The sequence below is a fragment of the Triticum dicoccoides genome, chromosome 2A (assembly GCF_002162155.2).
Source record: "Triticum dicoccoides isolate Atlit2015 ecotype Zavitan chromosome 2A, WEW_v2.0, whole genome shotgun sequence".
Classification (NCBI taxonomy): domain Eukaryota; kingdom Viridiplantae; phylum Streptophyta; class Magnoliopsida; order Poales; family Poaceae; genus Triticum; species Triticum dicoccoides.
In genome coordinates this window covers 181,023,025-181,046,045 of record NC_041382.1, presented here as the reverse complement: position 1 = coordinate 181,046,045, position 23,021 = coordinate 181,023,025, and the positions used below count along the sequence as shown (strand labels likewise).

At 44.8% G+C, this 23,021-nt stretch overlaps 2 protein-coding genes across 2 annotated transcripts; one reads left to right on the top strand and one right to left on the bottom strand.

Annotated features, from left to right (window-relative positions):
- Positions 1-1,279: 1,279 nt before the first annotated feature.
- Positions 1,280-5,690, top strand: LOC119354092 (nodulation receptor kinase-like). The gene is made up of 12 exons (XM_037620793.1): positions 1,280-1,480; positions 1,775-1,928; positions 2,094-2,165; positions 2,253-2,324; positions 2,540-2,608; positions 2,698-2,879; positions 3,108-3,328; positions 3,775-3,901; positions 3,974-4,042; positions 4,241-4,430; positions 4,572-4,704; positions 4,890-5,690. The coding sequence occupies exons 1-12, from the start codon at positions 1,378-1,380 to the stop codon at positions 5,265-5,267; spliced, it is 1,770 nt and encodes a 589-aa protein (XP_037476690.1). The 5' UTR covers positions 1,280-1,377; the 3' UTR covers positions 5,268-5,690.
- Positions 5,691-6,184: 494 nt separating this feature from the next.
- Positions 6,185-13,382, bottom strand: LOC119354091. The gene is made up of 6 exons (XM_037620792.1): positions 13,136-13,382; positions 11,014-11,071; positions 10,267-10,350; positions 10,098-10,136; positions 9,135-9,992; positions 6,185-8,772 (listed from the first exon to the last, which is right to left on the bottom strand). The coding sequence occupies exons 3-6, from the start codon at positions 10,267-10,269 to the stop codon at positions 6,754-6,756; spliced, it is 2,919 nt and encodes a 972-aa protein (XP_037476689.1). The 5' UTR covers positions 10,270-10,350; positions 11,014-11,071; positions 13,136-13,382; the 3' UTR covers positions 6,185-6,753.
- Positions 13,383-23,021: the final 9,639 nt, after the last annotated feature.

Here is a 23,021-nt window from a genome sequence, read left to right as displayed (position 1 = left end):
CAGGGGTTCCGGAGGCCGAAAACGTCCGACGTTAGACCGGCTACTATTGCCGCTATATTTATCCGTTGGGACGTCAAGTGGACTCCGAATGCGATGAAACTTGGCAGGCGGTCTACTGACAACAAAACAACACCGCATGCCAACTTTCAACCCATTCCGAGAACATTTTCCGGCCACTTATAAAATACTATTTCGGACATGCCGCGGGCGTGTGCAAGTGTGGTTGGGCTCAGAATGGACAACGGAGAGAACTCGGAGAACCCGGACGCAAGTTTTAAAACATGATGATGCAATGCACATGATGACATGACAAGATGCAACACGCAAGCAAATGACATGACAACGACAGCGAATAACTGGACGACACCTGGCGCAACGGTCTCAGGGCGTTACATTATGTGTGCCACGGGTGGTGTCATGTAAGGAGGCATGTGTGACATGGATGGTGCCTCGGATGCAAATGAAGATAATGAAGCCAATGGGAGAGGAAGCAGCCCATGAAGAATTGAAGATGCAAGTACAAGTGATGATAATGAAGGCAGTGCTTGTAGTCGTCGCTAGGTGGTCTACGGATATGGATGTAATTTTTGTTTCTGGTGTTTGTTGTATTGCCATGATCGAAAATGAATAGATTGGAAGTTTTTCCGGAGAAAAAAAATGAAGGCAATGGCATTTGAGTGACTATGCATTTATGTGCTATGCTTGTAGTTGTGTCTGTGTTTGTAATGCACTATGCTTTGCTTTTGAAGTTCCATTTGATATGTGTTGATTATGTGTATGATGATGTTGCAAATGCAAAGTTTAAACTCCATCCGTAGCTCATGTTCTGTGGTGCCCTATTTTACATCATCTGACACGTCAGAAAATTTCCCTCTACTCTGAAATCTTCTCTCCTTCCTAAAAACTTTTTTTGGATGCCTTATTTTATATCATCATCAGTTGGATGGATGCTCTTAGATGCCCTTACATATACAAAGAAAAGGCAAAACAACCCGTCAAGAAAAAAAAAGGCAAAACAAATAAACAAGGGACCGTCGTTCACGGTCAATCATGTACCGTAGCGTTGAGCTCCGAGAAGGATACAAGTCCTAAGAATATCCTCCGATGACGAGCTCAAACAGTGCCGCCCGCAGAGCGCAACAACAGAGCAAGCGCGCGGTCGCTGTCGACGGCCGCGTCACCCTTCCGACTGTGCCGCTGCCGAGCACCAGCAGACAAGCGGCGAAACTATACAAAACAAAGCGCCAACTAGCCGCCCGCCCACCCGCCCGCCCAGTGCTGACCCTTTCCACCACCCCCTCTCCCCCCTCGGCCGGCCGGCAGCGGCAGCACTCCCGTCGCCCGCCACGCCCGTATGGTCGCTGCCGGGCCCGAGATATGGTCGCTCGCTTCCCCCTCCTCCTCCTCCTCGTCTTCTCCGCGCAGCTCCTGATCACCTCCGCCGCCGCCGCCGCCGCGTCGCCCCATGGACTCACCCAAGGTATACGTATACCACAGCAGCACAGCCCCTGAACTATCGATCGATCACCGAACCAGGCCAGTTAGAATTTGGGGACAGGTTTTCAGTTCTTGGGCAGCTTGGTCGCCATGACTGCATAGTGTGGTCTTGCTGCTGGTCTGTTCGACCGATTGGCTGAATCGGTGTAAACTTCGGTGCCAAAGTACTCTGCATGTGATTGATGTGACAAGCACGCTTAATTTTGCTGTTCACTGCCAAATCCGATGCCTGTTTTTCTGACCTGATATGGACTTTCTTGCTGACCTTGTTGTGCAGTGGATGTGGCGAAGCGACTCAAGGAGGAGCTATGGGAAAGGAACCCAGGACATGAGATGCTCAAGTCATGGAATGGAGGAGACCCGTGCTCCCCATCTGCCTGGGAAGGCTTCTCTTGCCGATTACTAGATGGTAACCAGGTCGTAGCTAAGCTGTAAGTGCCCATGGGATAGTGATAATGTTCACACCCTGCTTTTTTTACTGGCATATATGTGCCTCTTTTTATTATTTTACCATATGAATTAAGACCCTAGAGACATTGAGTCTGAGAGGTGGTGTGCGGTTGCTACCAATCTGATATACGCTGGTGTCTGGACAGGAACTTTTCTTCTAAGGAACTACAAGGGCCAATTCCTGCCGTGATCGGGAACCTGACGGAGCTAACTGAGATGTATGCTTCAGTGTCTGTGTTTCTTTTTGAATGTTCAATGCCTTGTTCTAGAGATTTTCTATGTGTTCTTATTACTTGTGGGTGCAGTGATCTGCAGGGCAATAACTTCACCGGGTCTATTCCGGAATCTTTCTCTGCTCTCACTCACCTGCTGAAGCTGTAAGCGTGTTTGCCTTGTTCCACTTCTTACCATAAAATGTGATTGTCCAGAACAAACTCATCCTGGGTCTTACTGGTTGGATCCTAGGCATCACTCAAATTAAAATGTTATTATATAGACCCGTGCTTTCAGTTCTGATCATTCTGTTTGCATTCGATATGCTTGAATGCTTCTAATGTCAGTATGATCTAATCAAGCATGGTTGTTGATCCAGGTCAGTGAAGTGCAACCCCTTGTTGAGCAATCAGCTACCTGATGGCCTGTCTACCAACCTGGATTTCAGGTGAGATTTATGTTCTGATGTTCACCTTGATCTGGTCATTATTAACGGTGACATAATTCTGCTGAAATTGCTATATGAAAATCATAAAGCGATGGAGGCTGTGCTGCTGGAGAGCACAGTAGTCCACCTGGAGCTGCCAATCAGAGAACATTTGTTGTTAGCGGTCTTGCTGGAGGATCTTTGGCATGTACTTTTGCACTGGGATTGTTCTTCACTTGTTTCAACAAACGCGAACGACGCTCTCAGAAATCAGACTGTGCTTCTACAACAAGTATGTCCCCTGCTGCCACACACAGCTATTAGATATTGTGCACACCTGCCTGTGTAGTTAGCTCATGTTGCGCAACTCTTCATTGTGTGTGCATCACTGAGTTCATCTGTGCATGTGCATGGTATCAGAAACCTTTATTTTGCTGCTGTGTATATCTTGTTAGATTAGTGAAATGAGGAAAATATGGAACGAACAAATGAATGTGTTTCTTCATACTGGTCAATGCAGATCCTGTTTTCGAAGAACGCAGCATCCATATAACTACAAATCCTGCAGTACAACAGTTTTCCTACAAATCAATCCAGAGTGCAACAAATCATTTCAAGAAACTGATAGGAGGGGGTGGGTTTGGAGCTGTTTATCAAGGTACTCTAGCACATGGCCAACAAGTCGCAGTAAAAGTCCGCTCACCTGCATCGACTCAGGGAACACGCGAGTTTAACAATGAGGTAATGGCAGATTCTGCACACACCTCCATAAAGAAATCATGCCGGCAATAGGTTGCTCTTATTTTTTGATACAAAAAAAATATTGTTCAGGTTGCATAACACTCTTCTCGCCAGTGATTTTTCGTAATCTATGCAAGCAGCAACCCGCATAAGTCCGCTTCATGCTGTATGTCGCCTGAGTCGTGCATTGATGCCATTTCAGTTACTTAGTACGATTTGTATACCAGCCGTGAGGTTTTGCGGGCTTAGCGGCATGCCACTTGCATCCTTATAACCTGTAATTTGGCCAGCGCCCCTAACATAAATGCTCAATTGCTCCAGTTAGTTTGTTTATTCCAGTATCTTTGTACTAAAATAATCATTTTGCGCACGAAATTCACTGAATTTATCAATTGACACAGTTCGCGCACAAAGTTCCTCTAACGACTGAATTTGTCGATTGACAGTTACGGCTACTTTCTACTGTGTGGCATGACAACTTGGTCCCTCTAATTGGCTATTGCTGTGAAAAGGATCAACAGATTTTGGTTTATCCACTCATGTCCAATGGCTCGCTACAGGATCGCCTCTACGGTATAAAGCTTTGTGAAGATTTAGCTACTTTTCAACTTAAGATCCTTCTTTTCTGATTTTTGTTTCATTTAGGTGAGGCATCAAAACGAAAAGTTCTTGATTGGCCAACCAGAATATCAGTTTGCATTGGTGCTGCTAAAGGTTAGTAGTGTAGTTAATGTTTTTTTTAAGTTCTTGATATTATCTACAGTAGGATTTGAACTAATTGTTCTTATGTAATTTACGGCCACTAAATGCTACTTTATCTTCATTCTTCCTCTTCAAATATTTTGATATTGCAAAACTGCAAATGCTTCTTTTGAGTTATTACAACTTAACATAAATTTGTTTCTTGCTCAGGACTAGTATATCTTCACAATTTTGCTGGCCGCTGCATCATACACAGAGATGTTAAGTCTAGCAACATACTTCTGGATCAGAGCATGTGTGGTAAGGTTGCCGACTTTGGGTTTTCAAAGTATGCACCTCAAGAAGGCGACAGTGTTGCATCAATGGAAGTGAGAGGCACTGCTGGATACTTGGATCCTGAGTAAGTTTGTACATTGATTTCACCATGCGAAATATTGGTACAAATCTGTCTGTATTGATAGTAGTACTATTTTTGTGCACTGCATATTATGTATCCATTGCTTTACCATCTATCTGATTGCGAATACTCCATATCTTTTAGATACTATTCCACTCAGGTGTTATCGACCAAAAGTGACGTGTTCAGCTTCGGGGTGGTTCTCTTGGAAATCGTAACCGGAAGGGAGCCCCTCGATGTTCAGAGGCCTCGGAGCGAATGGAGCTTAGTCGAGTGGGTAAGTTTTCATTGCACACCATCACAAACCATGCATTTTTATCTACAGCTGCTGCTAGTTCTAGTTATACATTTCACGGTTGTTCCAGGAAAATCGAAAACAGTAACTTCAGTTTCATTATCAGAACTCTGAAGTGTCATCAGCTCATCCAATTTTACACCATGGACATGGTCACTGTTACACAGGCAAAGCCATACATACGGGACTTCAGGATCGAGGAGATCGTGGACCCTGGCATAAAGGGGCAGTACTGCTCGGAGGCCATGTGGAGGGTGCTGGAGGTGGCCACGGCGTGCACCGAGTCCTTCTCGACCTTCCGCCCGAGCATGGAGGACATCGCGCGGGAGCTGGAGGACGCGCTCATCATCGAGAACAACGCTTCCGAGTACATGCGGTCCATGGAGAGCACCGGCACCTTCGGCTCCAACCGCTACCTGTCCATCGACCGGAAGATGTTCGCGTCGGGCTCGGCCCGGATAGACCCGGCCAAGTTCGCGTCGGGCTCCGGCCGGATCGACGCCGGCAAAGGGCCTCTGCAGACCATGCCTTCGCTTCCGAGGTAGCAGCTCTGCCTCCGTTCGTAATATATGGTGGTCTCAGAAGGCCCATGGTCTCGTCTCATGGATGTGATGGTTGCTGAAGAAGACACAACCGGAGTTTGTTCCCGCAGATGGCATGAATGGCCGAAGGGAGAGGAGGCATGGAGAGGGGACACAGGCCATGCAGTTACCACGGCAGTTGCAGCGAGGGAAGTTTTCCCCTAGAGACAAAGCATGGGCAGTTTTGCCTGTAAAATTTGTATGTTGAATTCGATGCCTATATGTACCATGCGTGTGTGCAATGCAACTATTCTTTGGACTACTGTTGATGTATTCTTTGGCCAACTATAAGGCTAGGCAGCATAAGTTCATTATTTCGGGCATTAAAAAGTATAGAACATTTGGTGTATATCTGTTACCCTCCACTGAATTATACTATAAGGCATCCACACGTTTCATGATTTATTTATATACTCCCTCTGTTCACTTTTGTAAGTCATTTAAGACAACTGAAATTGAACTGTTTTAGGTGCTGTCTTAAATGTCTAAAACGTCTTACAAAAATGAACGGAGGGAGTACTTTTTTAGTCTTTGATCAAGAATTGGCCTTACGAAACATAGGTTTTGCGACATAGAAGCAGTGCCAAAATACTCCTTAATGTAGTTTTTCTCTAGAACTAGGACGCATCAATAATGGGATGTTTGAGTGTTTTTCTCCTCAGCCAACATTCAAAGCGCGGTTCCGCAACTAGTAAATGTTACAGAGCCACAATAGCCGGCTAAGCAAATCTAGCCCCACATACTGCCACTACCCACAACTAGTAAATGTTACAGAGCCACAATACCCGGCTAAGCAAATCTAGTCCCATATACTGTCACTACCTGCAACTCAAACTAAAAGAGCAAAAGCTACAGAAATTTGAACATTTGGAACACGGCACTAGCAAAAAAATAAATTAAACAAATATGCAATGAACATGTCTATTTTGCGTTCTCCTTTTTGAATTACGGGACAATGCAAGACTTCAAAGTTCAGCTAAGCTATGGTTCTTATATGGGCACACGATTACGCAGTTTTCTAGAAACTCCACATAGTACAGGCAAAAAAAGGTAAAGAGTACAGGTATAACTCATCAGAAAAATCTCCACATAAATAAAACGAAGTAAAAGCTTCATGAGATGGCATCCTAACAACGAGGGCACGATTCTTGCACTCGCCATTTTCTTCATCTTTTTTCCCTTCACTTCTGGAATCAAAAGGAATGACGGCAAACATCCATCACATGTTAGTTCAGGCTCATATGTTTTTGACAAGAATCAAGCCCAAACATCCGGAAATGCACCGAACTATAGCTGAAATTCACAATTATCTGTATAAGCTTCCTCGATTCATCTCCTAACCCAAAACAGAAATTTGACAGATTGGCATCTGTGATCTTTTGCTTTCTAACCACAAGATCATGGAATTCTCTTAACCAGCAACAAATTCATTCTGTGAAGGTTGAACAATTCAACGCAATTGCTGCACATGTAGCTCCTTACTCGTTTTCATGCCATCTACAGAATGCCAGACAATTTCACGAGTTCCTTTATCAGTAGAGTTGTCTGCCCCAAACAATTCAAGAGTCCCTTTTTCACTGGAGTTATTTGAGGGGGCGCTGTGAAGTATTTGAAACTGATTATTACTCATGCGCCATTCATTGACAGCGATGGCTTGGTCACTAAAATGAGAACCACTCCCGACGCCATCAGAAGGAAATGGAACTGTAACATCAGTTGATCTTCGTGGTCGTCGGACAGGTCTGCTGCTCCTGCTAGAAGATGGGAAATTTCCCTCCCCACCTTTCTGCTTCCCCATGAAGCCACATGCAAGAGCTTCCAGAGCTCGGGATGTTGGTGGGCGGCTTCTGGTACTCTGCCTCCTCGAGTTGAAAGAAAGCTGCTCACTCAAGATTGCACTACCAGAGGTATTGATATCTGGAAGGCAGTCATCCGCCTCCTTGTTTTCTGAGGGATGCATAGGTATGTCCATGGTTATTGCATTATTGTCAGATGAAGGTTGGATATAACTTGTAGCCGACTCATAATCAGAAGGCATTTGAGGGATATTCAGATCAATAACATGCTTACGTTGAGCTTTTTCCTTGTAAACCACTTCAACATTAGGGGCCACATTGTGAAGCTGTCCGCAATATGTGTGATTGCTATTAGTGCCAAAGGTTATGTTGGTTGATGAGCTTGAAATTGTGCTCCATACAAAAGGGTTGGCCCCTGCACTTGCTTCATTTGCTTTAGGCACAGGTTGCAGTGGGGCGTCAGCTTGCTTCCCATAATGTCTTTTACTGACAGCAGTTCCTTTGCGACCAGTTCTTTCATTCTTGAAAGAAACTAACCTTCTTCTCTTTGGCATAGGTGCTAAGAAAACTTGAGGTTCAGGATTTACTCTTGGATCAAACTGAAAATTAATTTCAGTTGAAGAATTGGTAGCATGTATCCTCTGATTACCAACAGGAAGAACTGTTCCAGTGGAAGAGCAGACATTATTCATTGTGCCAACACATTGATCAACTGAAATGTGACCATTGACTCTGCCTGGAAAGGAAGAAATCTTATGAAGTGCATCAGCATCCATCTTATCACCAGTTGGGGGATTGTTTTTTCTCTCCTCGTCAACATAGCTTGCATCAGTTTTCCTCTCATCGGTATCCAGATCTTCATAAGTTTCAGAACTGTCTTCTGAATCTGAATGTTCTTCTGAGTTCACACTGACAGAATCGCCGGAATGTGGTGAAGAACTGTAGCCATGACCGGCATCTGTAGGTAGATTTCTTAGTGACCTTACCTTACATGGTTCTTCCCCTTTACCAAAACTAGTGTCCACCACAGTAAATTTCATAAGCTCAGGGGAACACCCTGGTTCACTGGGCCGGATATAGGAAGCAGGTTTCTTGTCAGCAAGTGTGCTTTTGTCAGGTTCAACATCATTGACCCATCCAATTGCAATCTTAACCTCACCTCCATTATTATCACCTTGGACTCCAAAATCAAGCAGCCTTGGTTCAGATGCAACTTTTCTCAAGACATCGCTGACAGAATCAAAGTAATGATTTCCTTTGACGAGTTTCTTTCTGGAAAATTTCTTTACACCTGGAATGAGGAAGACTAAGGCCTGCTTACCGACTAGTGAGGAATCTTTCGGCTGCTCGGAGTGCCACCCTCTTGCAAGTAAGCGAGGCCAGACAGCTTCCCAAAATAGATCATTAGATTTCGCCTTGCTTAGTCTGAAATCACCAGTCAAATATTTTATGATATCTCCAGACGAAAGCGATGAGCAAGCCTTGCCAATAGGTATTTCTGCACGGCCCGAAATAGCATGGTTTCTACTAGGATCTAATGCAAATCCAGTCAAGTCATACTTTCCTTTGCCAATTCCAACTGCTTCTACAAGAACCTGTGCACCAACTGTGGACTTTAAGCATAAAATAAACTGCTCAAAGTCAGATGTCCCCTCATTGAATGTCTTGAAGACCTGCAGATGGTAATATATAATTGTCAGCCTCTCGAAAAAACTAGCAGGAGCATAAACTGGTATAGGTGAACATCAATGCAAAGACATGCTATGCGAAAATGCAGGAGCATCCTACAGAAAATAAGTAAGACGACGACAACAGCAACATAATTAAATAGAGGTGAACAAGTATACAAAATTCCAGGACTTTTCAAAAGCAGAAGAGATATGATTGTAATGATCATACCAGGGAAAAATATTGTGGCTGTGCTAATGAAAGGAAGCCCATCCCAAAACATCGGCTTTCCATGTGCCAATGATTCAAAGGATCTAATAGAGTAAAAGAATAGGAACAAAAAGGAGGAAATTAAAGTTCAACACACCTCGAGCAAAGGATCTTGAACTTCCCTTGCTACGCCAGCAAGCAAACGTGACAACAGTTCCTGCTGTCTGGAACCAGAGAATATACGCAACCCAAGTATACATCTCCTGCTTCTTACTTTTCTACATGCAGACCATCGTTTATATGCTTCAGACTTAAAAAATTCTCCATAGTAGTAGGATAGAACTTCTCCCATTGTCTTGCTCTTTATAAATTTCGTCACCTGAACAAGATTTTTGCCAAAAATGTAGAGACCAAGAAGTAAAGTCTGTTCCTCTTCAACAGACCAGAAGTATCTTGGCATTCCAGGCAATGGAATATAATCACTGACTTCCCTCTTTACACAAGAACAGCTTAAAACTTCGCTTTTCGGCAAGCAGTACATGTCTTGCCCAGCAGATTTTGGGAATTTCTCACCATGATCATCATATTCAACTTTACAGCGCAGACAATCTGGATAAATGCTGTGTTGAGGTAAACTTCTTGGGATAATTGCACTGATGTGGCTGTTATGATCATCTTCTGAATCACACAAAGTGTGTCCTGAAAATTCCCTCCATTCTCCTTTAACATGAGTGCTTGTATTTGGGGTCCATGTGACTGGAATAGTTAATCCAACTACCACAGGATACTCAAAACCGAACATTCTGCTACCATCAACTGGCAAAGACCTTAATTTCATGCGTTCCTCTTCTGTTGCTAGATTTGGAACTTCCACCTGGTACTCATCCCCTACACGAGGGTATACTCGTGTATCTTCATTGACTTCCTCTGGACATATGGGTTCTAGAAAATGCGGCTGGTCAACAAGCATCTCTTCAGGATTCCCTTCGTTATCCTTGATTTGAATAGGACCCATCTGCACACACAAAAGAAAAAGAAAAACGGAGGTATGAGATTGGGATCAATGATATGTAAACACATAGCTCTGATATAATATATATACATGAATAAACAGATTTACCAGATATTCTTCTCCGTTCTTGATTTCAAGATAATCCATCTGTAACATAGCAAAGGACAGAGAGCATATTAGTCCATGTTTTGTCAACTTTCATCTGAACAGCAGAACATAAACCTAGGATAAATCTGCAATATACTTTGCATGCAGATAAGAAGGGAAATACTCTTACCATGAAAGTTGGTGGATATAAAATTGGCTTTAGCCAGACCAAAAATTTCAAAGGACAACTTGTGCCTTAGTATTCACAGATATACTGCACAAAAGAAGCATATAGCAGTTAAGGTGTCTGTTGGAACATAGTGAATCAAGTACTACTAGAACTATCGAGAAACTTATTTACTAACAGTACAAAATATGGCAACGAAAGTAGCTGTTCAAACAAATAAAGATAACAGTAACAACTATGTACCTAGCTAGGAGCCTAGAAGGAAAACTACTTTGATATAAGTATCAATTGATTTCAACTAGTTTCCTGAGATAAATGAGGCGTAGGTGAGTTTGGACCAGGACCATCCCCAAGACCTGACTAAAACTTAGTAGCTGATAACAGCATAGCTCAAAACACGAAGTGCGGAACATACAGAGAATAGAATAATAAACACATGAGTGCTTTAGGGTGTGTATGCTCACATGTGGGAAAAAGCACTTGTACATTTCCAAATTTGAGTAAAAAAACATACGCGCACATTGTACGAGTATATGTCTACCAGGCTATAGCAAATAATTGAGTCAAAATATGTATATTTCTGAGCTGTATGAGAAATGTACGAGCATAGTTGATACATTAGTCATTTATCTCTTTGCATTTTTGTACAGATAATAAACTGCCATATTCTAGCACAAGGTTTTGCTAGCACACATATTTTTGCACAATTTAGAGATATTTTCTTCACAATTTGTGAAAACATGGGAGTACCTTTTTCAAGCTAATAGAAGAGGATGCACATGGGCGCCGAAGATCCTAACTCAGAAAGCTACAATTGAAGGAATACAGTAAGAATGAGTTATTGCATGAACCAGGTGATATTGTGTAATATGCCAAAGACATTGATTAAAGTCTTAACAGATCATCCTTTTGCATTTGTAAGAAAAAGAATTGGACAAGGAAACATGGGCCAAGAACAAACAAGTGTTTATAACACTGATATCTCACGGCTCTAGAAAATCCTGTAGAATGTTTCCATGACAGTTGGGGTTCTAGTCCAACAAATCATCCCATATATATGGAATACTAGCTTAGCAAGTGGTATTACTCCATACACAGCAAATAAATTCACAATAAACTGAATGGATCATTGCTCACGAGGATGTTGACAGGGGATCTCTGGCTGGAGAAGGCCACATGGGAGATCAGAAAAGGTTGCATCAGAATGAGGGGGCAGGGGGGAATGCTCGCCAAGCCGGGGTACCAGATCTGGTGAACAGTAGAAACGAAGTATGTAACTCACAACACATATGCTAACACATAACTCAGTTACCTTTTCTACTGGAGTTTTGGTTAAAATGTTTGTCTTGGGGACCTCTTGAATAACAACCTACATCTAAAAGTGTTCTTATCATTGAAACTGGCTGCAGGGCAGCCATCTGCTAGTGCCATGTTGAACTATAGCAACATCAGCTGCCAACTGCAGAACTACAAGTGGCCAAGCAGATCATTCCTCCCATATTTAAACTGTAACTTTGTGGGCACTAGCTAACCTACATCTAAACAGGAAAAGAAAAGTAACTCACGGTGCCTAAAACCTACAGATGGTAAATTTGTTAGCTTGTTGTTTCATATGCAATGCATAGAAAATTCAGGAGTTTGTTGCAGCCTAAAAAAGTGACATTAGTTTCTAGAACCGATTGAATCGAGTACTACTATAATTGTTCATAAAATAAGAAGTTATAACTCCCAAGCTAGCAAGAAGGCAAACTATCCCAGTACAAGTATCAATGGATTCAACCATTTTTTTCTGACTGGAATATGGCCCAGGAAACAACATTTAGGCATGAGTCTGGACCACCTAAGATCTGACTAAAACTTAGCAGCTGATAACAGCATAGCTGAAACACTCATATACGGAAGTACCGAACATAGAGAGAATAGAAGCCACAGTTTACGGAACAGAAGTCACAATGATCATTGCACGGACAAGGCAACAGGTATTACGTCAAACACACCATGTAAAAAATTCGTATTAGAACATTGCTTTGGATTTCAGTGCATGGTTCTAAAAAATCCTGGGGATTGAGCCCACAATTGAGGCTCCAACAAACCATACAACAATTTAGGCTCCAACAATATAGAGTACTGGGTTAATATCAATTGGTAGCCTCTTCTGTAGATATTGCTCCTGGCAGTTGTTTGTACCTACGGTGTCTGAATGTCTAATTTACCATTATTAACATGCATAGTTTTGAATTACACATTTGCTAGGAAATGGATAAAAACTTCCCCAAAATGAGCAGTAAGGACGACCAGAGTTTAAAAGTCCAGCAAACATAATATGTGCAAAAGCATAAACTACTTCCGCATTCAAACATTTCTTACTCTAAAATCCAAATCTAGGCGGTATTACTACGACGAATCAAACCCCCAAAAAAGTAATTTTTCAACAACCACGGCTGCATTTTGCAGTCACTTCGCTCACCACCATTTTTACTAACACTTGACAGAAATTACAGGATATGGTCGATCCACACTCATCAGCACCCAAAAATAAAGGGGGGGCGAGGGAGAAAAAAGTGCACCCGCAATTTGGGTTCAAAGTCATACACGGTCAACTGAGATCGATCTCGCGCGCCGAAAAACAGAAGACATAATATCCAGCCATGGGTGGGTGGATCGGATTAGTACAGCACCACGCAGCTAACAAATCTCCGTGTTACCAACTGACGAGGAGATAAACGAAAAGGATTTGGATTCGATTGCACGCACGCACGCAGGCAGCAACGAAAAGATCCATCGAACCGTGGGTGTATGGATGGATGGATGGATCGGGTAAGCACAGTGTCACGCAGCTGACAATCCGTCGGACGAAGTTAGGCGCGCTTACCAAGAAGAGTGGCCAATCTCACGGCTGGGGTGGATCTTCACTGCACGCCACGCCTCGCCAGCCCACACTCCTCCGGCGGAGAGCAGGAGGACGACGAGGCGGCTGCGAGCCGTGAGCTCCTGCGAGGCGGCGAGCGTGGCTGGGTGGAATGGAAGGAGTGGGAGAATGGAGGCGCTGGCGCTGGCGTTGGCGAGGACGACGGTGTGAGAGGGGTGCGTGCGTTGTTGAGACCAACGGAGGATGCAGGGGTAGAGCCGTACAGGTGGCCTAAGCCGGGCCCGGACCGGGCCGGGCCGGGCTGACCGGAGGCGGAGGCGCTCCCGTCGGCCGTGCGTGTACGGGTCGCACACAGCTTCGGCCGGATTCGTGCAGTGTGTGTGCTGGTGCCTTGCGATGGATAGCTGACGATGATTTTGCGCTCTTGATGATGATGAGGTGGAAACTTTGCCACTTCCGAAATTGGAGAAATGTCGTTTCTCCAATACGACTGCTTTTTTTCCTCGGGCTTGTTGCGTCTTTTTCCAGCGTGACACCAAATACGAGAGCTTGAAAGGCAAAAGTTACAGGACCTGAATCAGAAATATTATGCACCATCATGATCCAGCTGTTACCACGCTCCTTTTTTTTGTTTATTTATACAAGCTATTAGCTGTTACCACGCTCTTGCCCGTGGATTTTGTGGCATCGATTTAGAGATGTGTGCATTTTGGGTTGTTGCGTAAGTGTCTGAAATAGTTAAGCAAAGGTTAGGATGGGTCTATAGATTCCTAATCACTCTACTCGCCGTTACGAACCTAGTAGGCCCTTAAAATAGGGATGGGACATCTATTTACGCAATGTTGTCCCCATTTTCTATTCCGTCAATATATGTGAGAAAACGACAAACAAAAAGCGCATGCTTAAAATTTATCGATGATATCTTGCAACAAAAATCCCCGTCAAAAATATATATTGCAATAGAAATACCAAAAACATATCCGAAGAGCCACATCTTTTTTGCAACAAAACCGAACACACTCAATGCCGTCCATTTTAGATCGTGTGACTCGCATTGTTCGTGGTTGGTTTCGTTCGCGGGCGAGGCGTGCGGGCATCGTGGGTAGTGGGCCGTTCGAGTGTGCTTAGACGTTTTCTTCTAGCCGTTTACTCTATGACCGGTGGGCCACAGCGAAGCACCGCACCGGGAACCAACTGTCGCGAGCCGTATCGTTGCATTTAGTTCCACCTGACATCTTCAATTTCAGAGGTGCGCTTGTTCGAGTTTTGGAAACCACGTATCACTTCCCCCACTTCTCTCTCGTTCTCCTCTTCTCGACGAGCGATTGAATCGGCGATTATCTTCTCGGCGGATCGTCGGTGAGCCCACATTCTGAATACTTGCCGCCGTTGTTGAGGAGGGAGGGCACACAGGTGCTCATGGGCGGCGGGATCCGTGCATTTGCAATTTTTTTGTTTGATGGTTGTAGTAAGATATTACTTATAGGATGCTGGAGTACTCGCCCCATGGGGGATTTGGCACGTTAGAATGTCCTCCGCGTCGTCCTTTTGCCTGTGCCTCACACCGCTAGCTCCATCGCGCTCTCCCGACCGTCTGATCTCCATGATCGCCCCAAACCCGGCTAGTTTTCCTCGGGGGTCTATGGCGTGTGGTTGCAGGCGCGCCCGAGCAACTATTTGTGGTGGTTTTTTCGCGCCCGTGTGCGCCCTCTCGCACGATGCTCCATGCGCAACGAGTGAGGCTGTGTTGCCCTGTCAACATCCACATGCATCGGGTGGACCCGGTTGGAGTGCCAGCTGCCGGGTGAGGGTGCCCGCATGCGTCTAGTGAGGCCAAGTTGGCCTGTCAGGGTCGTTCTCCTCGCGTCGGCCGGGATGTTTCACTCGCGACAGCCGGGAACATGTGCGTCGGCTCGGCGCGTGAGTGTCATTTGCGCCCGGCCTAGTTGGGTAACCTATTACGTTCACGTCCGGCTTGGCATGCTGCAAAGCGGGTGATGAGTGTTTTTTATCCTCATCACATCATTGTATAAACTAGTTTATCGTATAAAATCTGATATATTTCCTTCGATATTGCCACTAATGACTAATGAATGCATGAGATTGTGAAATCCTCTCTTTATTTTTTCGCGAGAAAAGAAGCTATACATGGATAAAAATCATCACTTATATGGGAAGAAGCAAAATGGAGAAAGAAGAGAAAAATTGGGAGGTGCACCAGAGGAAATAGAGTGCAAGATGACATTTGGTACCAGCACATGCGCACGTACCAAGTGCCCACGACACCGTGGCGTCCAGCACTCCAACTTCTATAAAGGGCTATGTACTAGCATCATGAAAGAGCATCGCCAGAAACCTCCATCTCCGCACCAGAAGCCATTCACGAACCCTAGCTGCCACCATTTCCCATCTCATCTCCATAGTCACCACCATCTTCACCACCGCAGCAATCCACCTCCAAGCTAGCCATACTTGTAATTGGTGGCCTGCAAGTGCACATGGTTTAGTTGTAGTCTTTTCGAAGTGAGGGTATCGATCCCACATGGAGCATAGGAATCAATTGTTTCCTCTTGTAGTGAATTATGGATTTACACCTACAAGTAATTGTAGACTCCAGGCAAAGTGGGCGCAAATAAATAATTGTCTTGGTGAAAAGCGAACTGAAAGTAAATAACATAAAAAGTAATAAAAACAACAACAAGGGTAACAAGTGGAACTAACAGAGGAGTAAGGCGTTCTCAAGAAGTCTGGAATTCCCATTGGTATGCTTCTAACGCAACCTATGCATCTACATAATATAGGCTTTTACTATCATCTCGAATTACCTTCACGTCCTAACCTTTACTACAAAAGTGATATATTTCATGGCCTTTCGGCGGTAATGATGAGTGAGGCCCCTTCACTGTCACGACCCAGTCCCGAGAGGGATCCCGAATCTTTGTGCTTTATGTGCCAGTCCCTGGGTCGATTGCTGGCACGCATAGTTGACGATGAAATACCAAGAAATAACACATGTCATAGTATTACATCGCAGATCCAGACTTTAACACAGTACATACCTGCTAGCTCATGGGCTAGCTTACAATACAATCATGCAGTGGAAATAATATTCTAGTCTTGTGATGCCCGTCCACACACAGGCAGCAGTTGAGTATAGCATCATAACCCTACTTCGTACCTCTTCTGTGATACGGAAAATCCTGCAACATAATATATTGCAGCCACAAGGGTCAATACATCAAATGTATTGGCAAATCACAAACTTTGAAGTAGCAACCCTATGGATGTTCAACCAGCCAAGCGAAGTGTGGTCGTTTTATTTTTTGAAAACTTATTCTTCTAGCCTCTACTTACTAGTCTTCTAGCCTCTACTTACTAGTCAAGGTATTTCAACCATAATTGCCTAATGAACAACGTAGGTCTTATCCAATTAGTTTACCATGAGAGCCCCTCAGGATCATGGTTTCTCAAACAATGCCACGAGAGCCCCTCGGGGTCGTGGTTAATAAACACTGCCATGAGAGCCCCTCGGGATCATGGTAACAAACATTTCCACAAGAGCCCCTTAGGATCATGGTTAACAAACATTTCCACGAGAGCCCTCAGGATTGTGGTTAACAGACGTTGTCATGAGAGCCCTTCAGGATCATGGTTAAACAAACACTTCCACGAGAGCCCCTCGGGATCATGGTTAACAAACAGTACCATGAGAGCCCCTCGGGATGATGGTTACTCAATCACAACATGGTCAGACATTCTTGTCCAAGATTCACACAAAACTGAACAACCAAGGTAATGTAAGTTTCAACAAGATGTGGCTATCTTGTTCTCGTTTCAACTTCATAAAGTAAAAGCAAGGTAGAGCAAGTTCAAGAGTGCAACTTTCCTGGTAATCGTTGATGTTCTTCATATAAACAATCTTGGTAATTGTTGAATTTCTTCACACACACACACACACAATCTTGATAAAGCTACTCTTGTTGGAGAACACAGTATTTCAAAAAAATTCCTACGATCACGCAAGATCTATCAAGGAGATGCATAGCAACAAGAGGGGAGAGTGTGTCTATGTACCCTCGTAAACCGAAAGCGGAAGCGTTAAGTAACGCGGTTGATGTAGTCGAACGTCTTCGCGATCCAACCGATCAAGTACCAAATGCATGGCACCTCGGTGATCTGCACACGTTCAGCTCGGTGACGTCCCTCATGCTCTTGATCCAGCTGAGGCCGAGGGTGAGTTCCGTTAGCACGATGGCGTGTTGACGGTGATGATGAAGTTACCGACGCAGGGCTTCACCTAAGCACTACGACAATATGACCGAGGTGGAAAACTGTGGAGGGGGCACCGCACACGGCTAAAGATCAACTTGTGTGTCTATGGGGTGCCCCCTCCCCCGTATATAAAGGAGGGGAGGAGGGGGGCGGCCGGCCACAAGGGGTGTGCCCAAGGGGGGGAATCCTACTCCTAGTAGGAGTAGGTTCCTCCCTTTTCTAGTCCAACTAGGAGAAGAAGGAAGGAGAGGGAGAGGGAAAGAGGGGCCGCGCCCCCTCCCCTTATCCTATTCGGACTCCCCTTGGGGGGAGCGTGTGCCACCTCCTAGCTATGGCCCTCTCTCTCCCCTAAGGCCCACTAAGGCCCACAATTTCCCGGGGGGGGGTTCCGGTAACCCTCCGGCACTCCGGTTTTATCCGAAACTATCCGGAACACTTCCGGTGTCCGAATAACATGGTCCAATATATCAATTTTTATGTCTCGACCATTTCGAGACTCCTCGTCATGTACATGATCACATTCGGAACTCCGAAAAACCTTCGGTACATCAGATCACATAACTCACAATACATATCGTCATCGAACGTTAAGCGTGCGGACCCTACGGGTTCGAGAACTATGTAGACATGACCGAGACTCATCTCCGGTCAATATCCAATAGCGGAACCTGGATGCTCATATTGGTTCCTACATATTCTACGAAGATCTTTATCGGTCAAACCGCATAACACTAGTGCGCGTCGATCCTAAACAAACGGTTTAAAACCCCTTTCCGCGACGACATTTGGAACCGTCACCAAGTGAGTGTGGATGATAGGGGGGTCCTTCGCACATGAACCAGAAACCGTCGGGGATAAGGCCCCTACAGTACTCCTACTCCTTTCTGCTCGCATTGCCATCGCAGTCGGCATTCTGTGGTGCTACGTTTACGATGCGCGACCCATCACAAACGGTTCACTATTATAGAATGTGTATGATGCGCGGCTCATCACAAGCGGTTCACCGTTAAGAAGATTAGCTAATCATCGTATGAGTGTCGGACAGGATTACGGAACGCCAGACCATCGTAACATCGTCGTACACGACAACTATCGCACGCGCTATTCTGTGGTGCAACGTTTACGACGCATACTTCATCAGAAACAATTCATGGTTGCGAATCGTGTACGATAAGGCAACTAACACAAATGTTTAGTTTGCCCGCACCGTATGTGATATTGTCTGACATCGCACACGCTTTGCAAACGGCAACTGTGTGCATGCTTGCACACATTTCCTCTCTGTGAACCGTCTCCGATTATGGTGCATATCGCAAACGTTTGTGTTTTACCAACCGTGTGTGCCGTAACAACCTGGAGAGCGTAATTTCACCGTAATTTAATTGTTGCTTTTCCAAATTATACCGGATTTGGATCTGAATTTGAATGTATGCTACAGCTTTATTCATATCCATCAGGTTCAAACAACCAATGCATTATTCGATTCATAGGTACATATGTTCAAGAATTACATAAGAACCAAATAAAGAATGATGAACCACAGTTGTATACTTGTACTATTAAAGACGGTAAAGAAAGAGGCGGAATATATTCTAGTTGCTGAACAAGGTGAAGCGGAATGCCCATATTGTGCCCTCCTCCATGCAGAAGGCACGCACGACTCTAGTCCAACCCCTTGTGATGGCCGACCACCCATCCTTCACGGTCTTCATGAAAACATTTAGATAATCATCGTGTTCTGGTAGAAATACTTTAACCTTTGCATGCCCACCAATCATGTAGTTTGAGAGGTAATCTTGAGTAAACTGCTTTGGCAACCACTGCAAAGGAAAAAGATTCAGACATTGTCATCTAACACAACTCATTATGGGCAGTAAAAAGAAGGCTGCAGAGTTCTTACTTACCATCCTGCAGTTCGCTGTTGTCTTGGATAAAGTGTAAACAAACAGTTTAATTGCCATCTTTGGACCCATTTTACTAACAATCTTTACCAACTTCCTCACTTGATGCCGGTTCATCGATATCTCATTGCCCCATACGCAGAAAGGGTCGAAACGCGGATCTTTACCAATGACATATGTACCTAAAAGCACCAAGTTAATATTAGAAGCTAAACAACAATTGCACAATGATGTAGTACAACAGTCTTTTATAATATGTCTATATACATCCGTATGTGGTAGTCCATTTGAAATCTCTAAAAAGACAAATATTTAGGAACGGAGGGAGTATCTTATAACATCCAATATACTCACATATTAGATGAATTAACATCTTATATTATGGGCCGGAAGGAGTTTAGTGCATTCTTACAAATTATCGGCTGATTAACTGCTGCTATATCCAGGGGTTACAGTTAGTTTGAGCTAGTTCGGGTTCAAAGAGCCCTAAAGTATATCTAAACATGAGGGCTAGTTTGAGCTAGTTGTATCTATAACCCACCAAAAAAACTAGTATCCAACCCAAGAGGTGCTAATTGGAGCTAGTTCTCCTAGTGCATTTATTGTCAATCTAACCCTGCCATCCAAACAACTCTTTGGATGGAGTTAGTTCAGGGTTAGTAATGAGCTAGAAACTAACTCTAACCTCTAGCTAAGTCGAGTATCCAAACAGGGTTGTGTTGTTGCTGTTGCTGCTGCTCTTCTACGCATAACTAGACATCATTAGAACATTAATGTAACACTCTTCCTTGTTGCTATGTAGCCTAGGGTTGCATATTTAGACATTAAGTACAGTGCATGTTGCTATGTAGCCTCAGATATATTACATATGGCCCTAGTTAACCTAAGGAAAAATGGGTTGCAGATATATTCAGTTAAAAATCCGATTCACCGATTAGTCCCTTATCAGCCACCGGCCTATATGGTACTAGCTACCGATATCCTGAATAGTGAGCAGATATAAGCCATGGGATGAAACTAATCTTGATGGAAAATAGCAGTCGTTCCCAAAATTGTCATGTGTAGGTACATCAAGAAGCATGTTAAGCACAACAGGCTAAACATCAACCAAAATTACAAATGGCAGACAAAAATAATCTCCAAAAGATAGCTTCAATGTGCTTGTTTAAGCATGCTAGTAAAGCAAAACAAGTGGAAAGGTGTGCTAACTGCAACAGGCCAAACATTTAACAACAAGCAAACATGGTCATTCAAACTGGTATTATGCCGGTCTAAGTACATTGTTTATGGTTAAATAAAAATGAAAAGGCATGTTAACTACAAGATGCAGCAACCAAATGTAGTCATTCATAGTGGTATTGTTGAAACTGGTACAGATGAAATTGAACTGCATAGTTCATACTTGCACATATAGAACATTACGTTGCGAATAACTGGAATAAACAAGGCATACTACGAACAACCAAAGATAGGATTTGAAACTGAACATATGCTAACTACAAACAACTGAACAATCAAAAAACTTTAAAAGAGGCATATGCTCATATGCTAGCTATAACAGGCTTAACAACAAGCAAATATATGCATTCCTATCGGTATGCTTAAAACTGGATTGATGAAATGTACTGCACCGTAAATAATTGCACATATAGAGCATCACATTGTGAACAATTGAAATAAACAAGGCATACTGCAAACAACCAGATATAACAATTAAAACTGGACATATTCTCACTACACTACAAAAGGGACTTGACAAAACAAATCATGGGCTCCCCCTGTGAAGAGGCACGGTAAAACAAATCATGGGTTTCCTCACTTGTCACGGATGGGCTCATTCCCGTGGGAAGAGCACGGACCCTAGATGCGCTCCATGTTGTCGCAGATGGGCTCCTTCCCCTTGGAAGAGCACGGTTGTAGGGTGCCCTCCCTGATGTCGCAGACGGGCGCTTTCCCCTTGGAAGAGCTGATGGGCTCTTTCCCCTTGGAAGAGCCGGAGAGGGTGCCCTCCTCGTGGTCGCCGTTGATGAGGTCTGACTTGGAAGCTATGGATCCCAAGCCAGCGTCGCATAACATGTCCTTCAGAAATGACAAAGGGGGCTCGATGGCGATGTAGAATGGCAAATGGTTGACAGCGAGCCAGAGGAGATCAACGGGGGGCCATGGATGAGATCGGCGGTGGTTGAACCCGAGGGGTTGGGGGTGGGCCACTTAACCTGTGGCACAGCCCACCTTAGGGCATTGCTATCGATGACCTCGATGTCATAGAGGGCGGACGAGACACGCCCGCATACTCTAGCCCGCTGCTTGAGTACCTGCCGCCAGTAATGGTCATTAGCTTCCTCGGCGACATCGGGTGAAGAGACGGCTATACACCTCTTTTGGGCCAGTCGCTCCTCGAGCTCCACGGGAAGCGTAGTCGGGCTTAGGCTGCGACGCTCTGGAGTGGGGGATGGGGATGGGGATCTATGGGAAAGGGGGCGTTTGGTAGGCATCATCTAAGAAACTCGGGGCGGCCCAGGTATGGAGATTGGTGGGTAAGCTACACGGGCAAACCGGCAAATGTTGACAATGGAGGCCTTGCGGCGGCAATGGCAGCGGCGACGGGGACTTTGTTAGGATTTCAAGTGAGGGAGGGTGTGTGTGTGTGTGCGCGCGCGCGCGCGCACGCCCGAGGAGGTTTTGGTGTGTGTGTGGAGGGGGCGCGGGGTGTTTGAGGAAATGACGCAGGTACCGAAAATTTTACTATGTATGAGTCAAAGGCGGGAGTGAAATGCCGGGCTATTAATTTTTTTGATGATAATGCATCGCACACGGTCCGGAGATAACAACCGTGTGTTATGAAACAGAAAAACCCTCGAGGCGGGCAGATATTTTCTAGGGATGCAGGCGGGATTGGGAACAAGAAACGTCGCACACGGTCTGGAGATAACAACCGTGTGTTATGAAACAGAAAAACCCTCGAAGCGGGCAGATATTTTCTAGGGATGCAGGCGGGATTGGGAACAAGAAACGTCGCACACGGTCTGGAGATAACAACCGTGTGTTATGAAACAGAAAAACCCTCGAGGTGGGCAGATATTTTCTAGGGATGCAGGCGGGATTGGAACAAGAAACGTCACACGCGGTCTGGAGATAACAACCGTGTGTTATGAAACAGAAAAACCCTCGAGGCGGGTAGATATTTTTGAGAGGAGGAGCCTCGTGGAGCCCAATGTACTGTGTGGATGTGTGCGTGACAGGTGCACCAGCGTGGCACACGGTTAGTTTGAGTGAACTGTGTCTGTTGCGTCATCTGACTTGTCTAATGTTCATAAATTTGGCGAAAAATGGCACGGGAGAGGGTCAGAACACGAACACACTTGCATGTGGACCAAATTTATGTATCAAAAGGGTGGTTTGATTTTCAAATACCAAATGCAACTTCGATGTGGCACCTCTCTCGCACCTCTCTCGCAAAGCGCACGGTATTGCTTGCCCCCACCCCCCTCGTGTCGGCATGAAGGGAATCCTAAGCTATAAATGCATGCCCCCTTCCCCTCAACCGAGGTTCACCTATCAAAGTGCGAAGTAGCTAGCAGCCCCCTCCTCCCTCGTGTCGGCAAGAAGGGAATCCTAAGCTATGAATGCATGCCCCCCTCCAACCGAGGTTCACCGTAGCAAAGTGTGAAGTAGCTAGCAGCCCCCTCCCTCGTGTCGGCACGAAGGGAATTTTA

Bases quoted from the DNA above. Each gene is read 5' to 3' on its own strand.
- LOC119354092 (XM_037620793.1), top strand. From the start codon at position 1,378: ATGGTCGCTCGCTTCCCCCTCCTCCTCCTCCTCGTCTTCTCCGCGCAG. The intron at 2,325-2,539 runs GTAAGCGTGTTT...TTGTTGATCCAG, and splicing joins CTCACTCACCTGCTGAAGCT to GTCAGTGAAGTGCAACCCCT. The intron at 3,902-3,973 runs GTATAAAGCTTT...TGTTTCATTTAG, and splicing joins GCTACAGGATCGCCTCTACG to GTGAGGCATCAAAACGAAAA.
- LOC119354091 (XM_037620792.1), bottom strand. The intron at 9,993-10,097 runs GTAAATCTGTTT...TTGTGTGTGCAG, and splicing joins AGAACGGAGAAGAATATCTG to ATGGGTCCTATTCAAATCAA. The intron at 8,773-9,134 runs GTGTGTTGAACT...TACCATCTGCAG, and splicing joins TTCAAGATCCTTTGCTCGAG to GTCTTCAAGACATTCAATGA.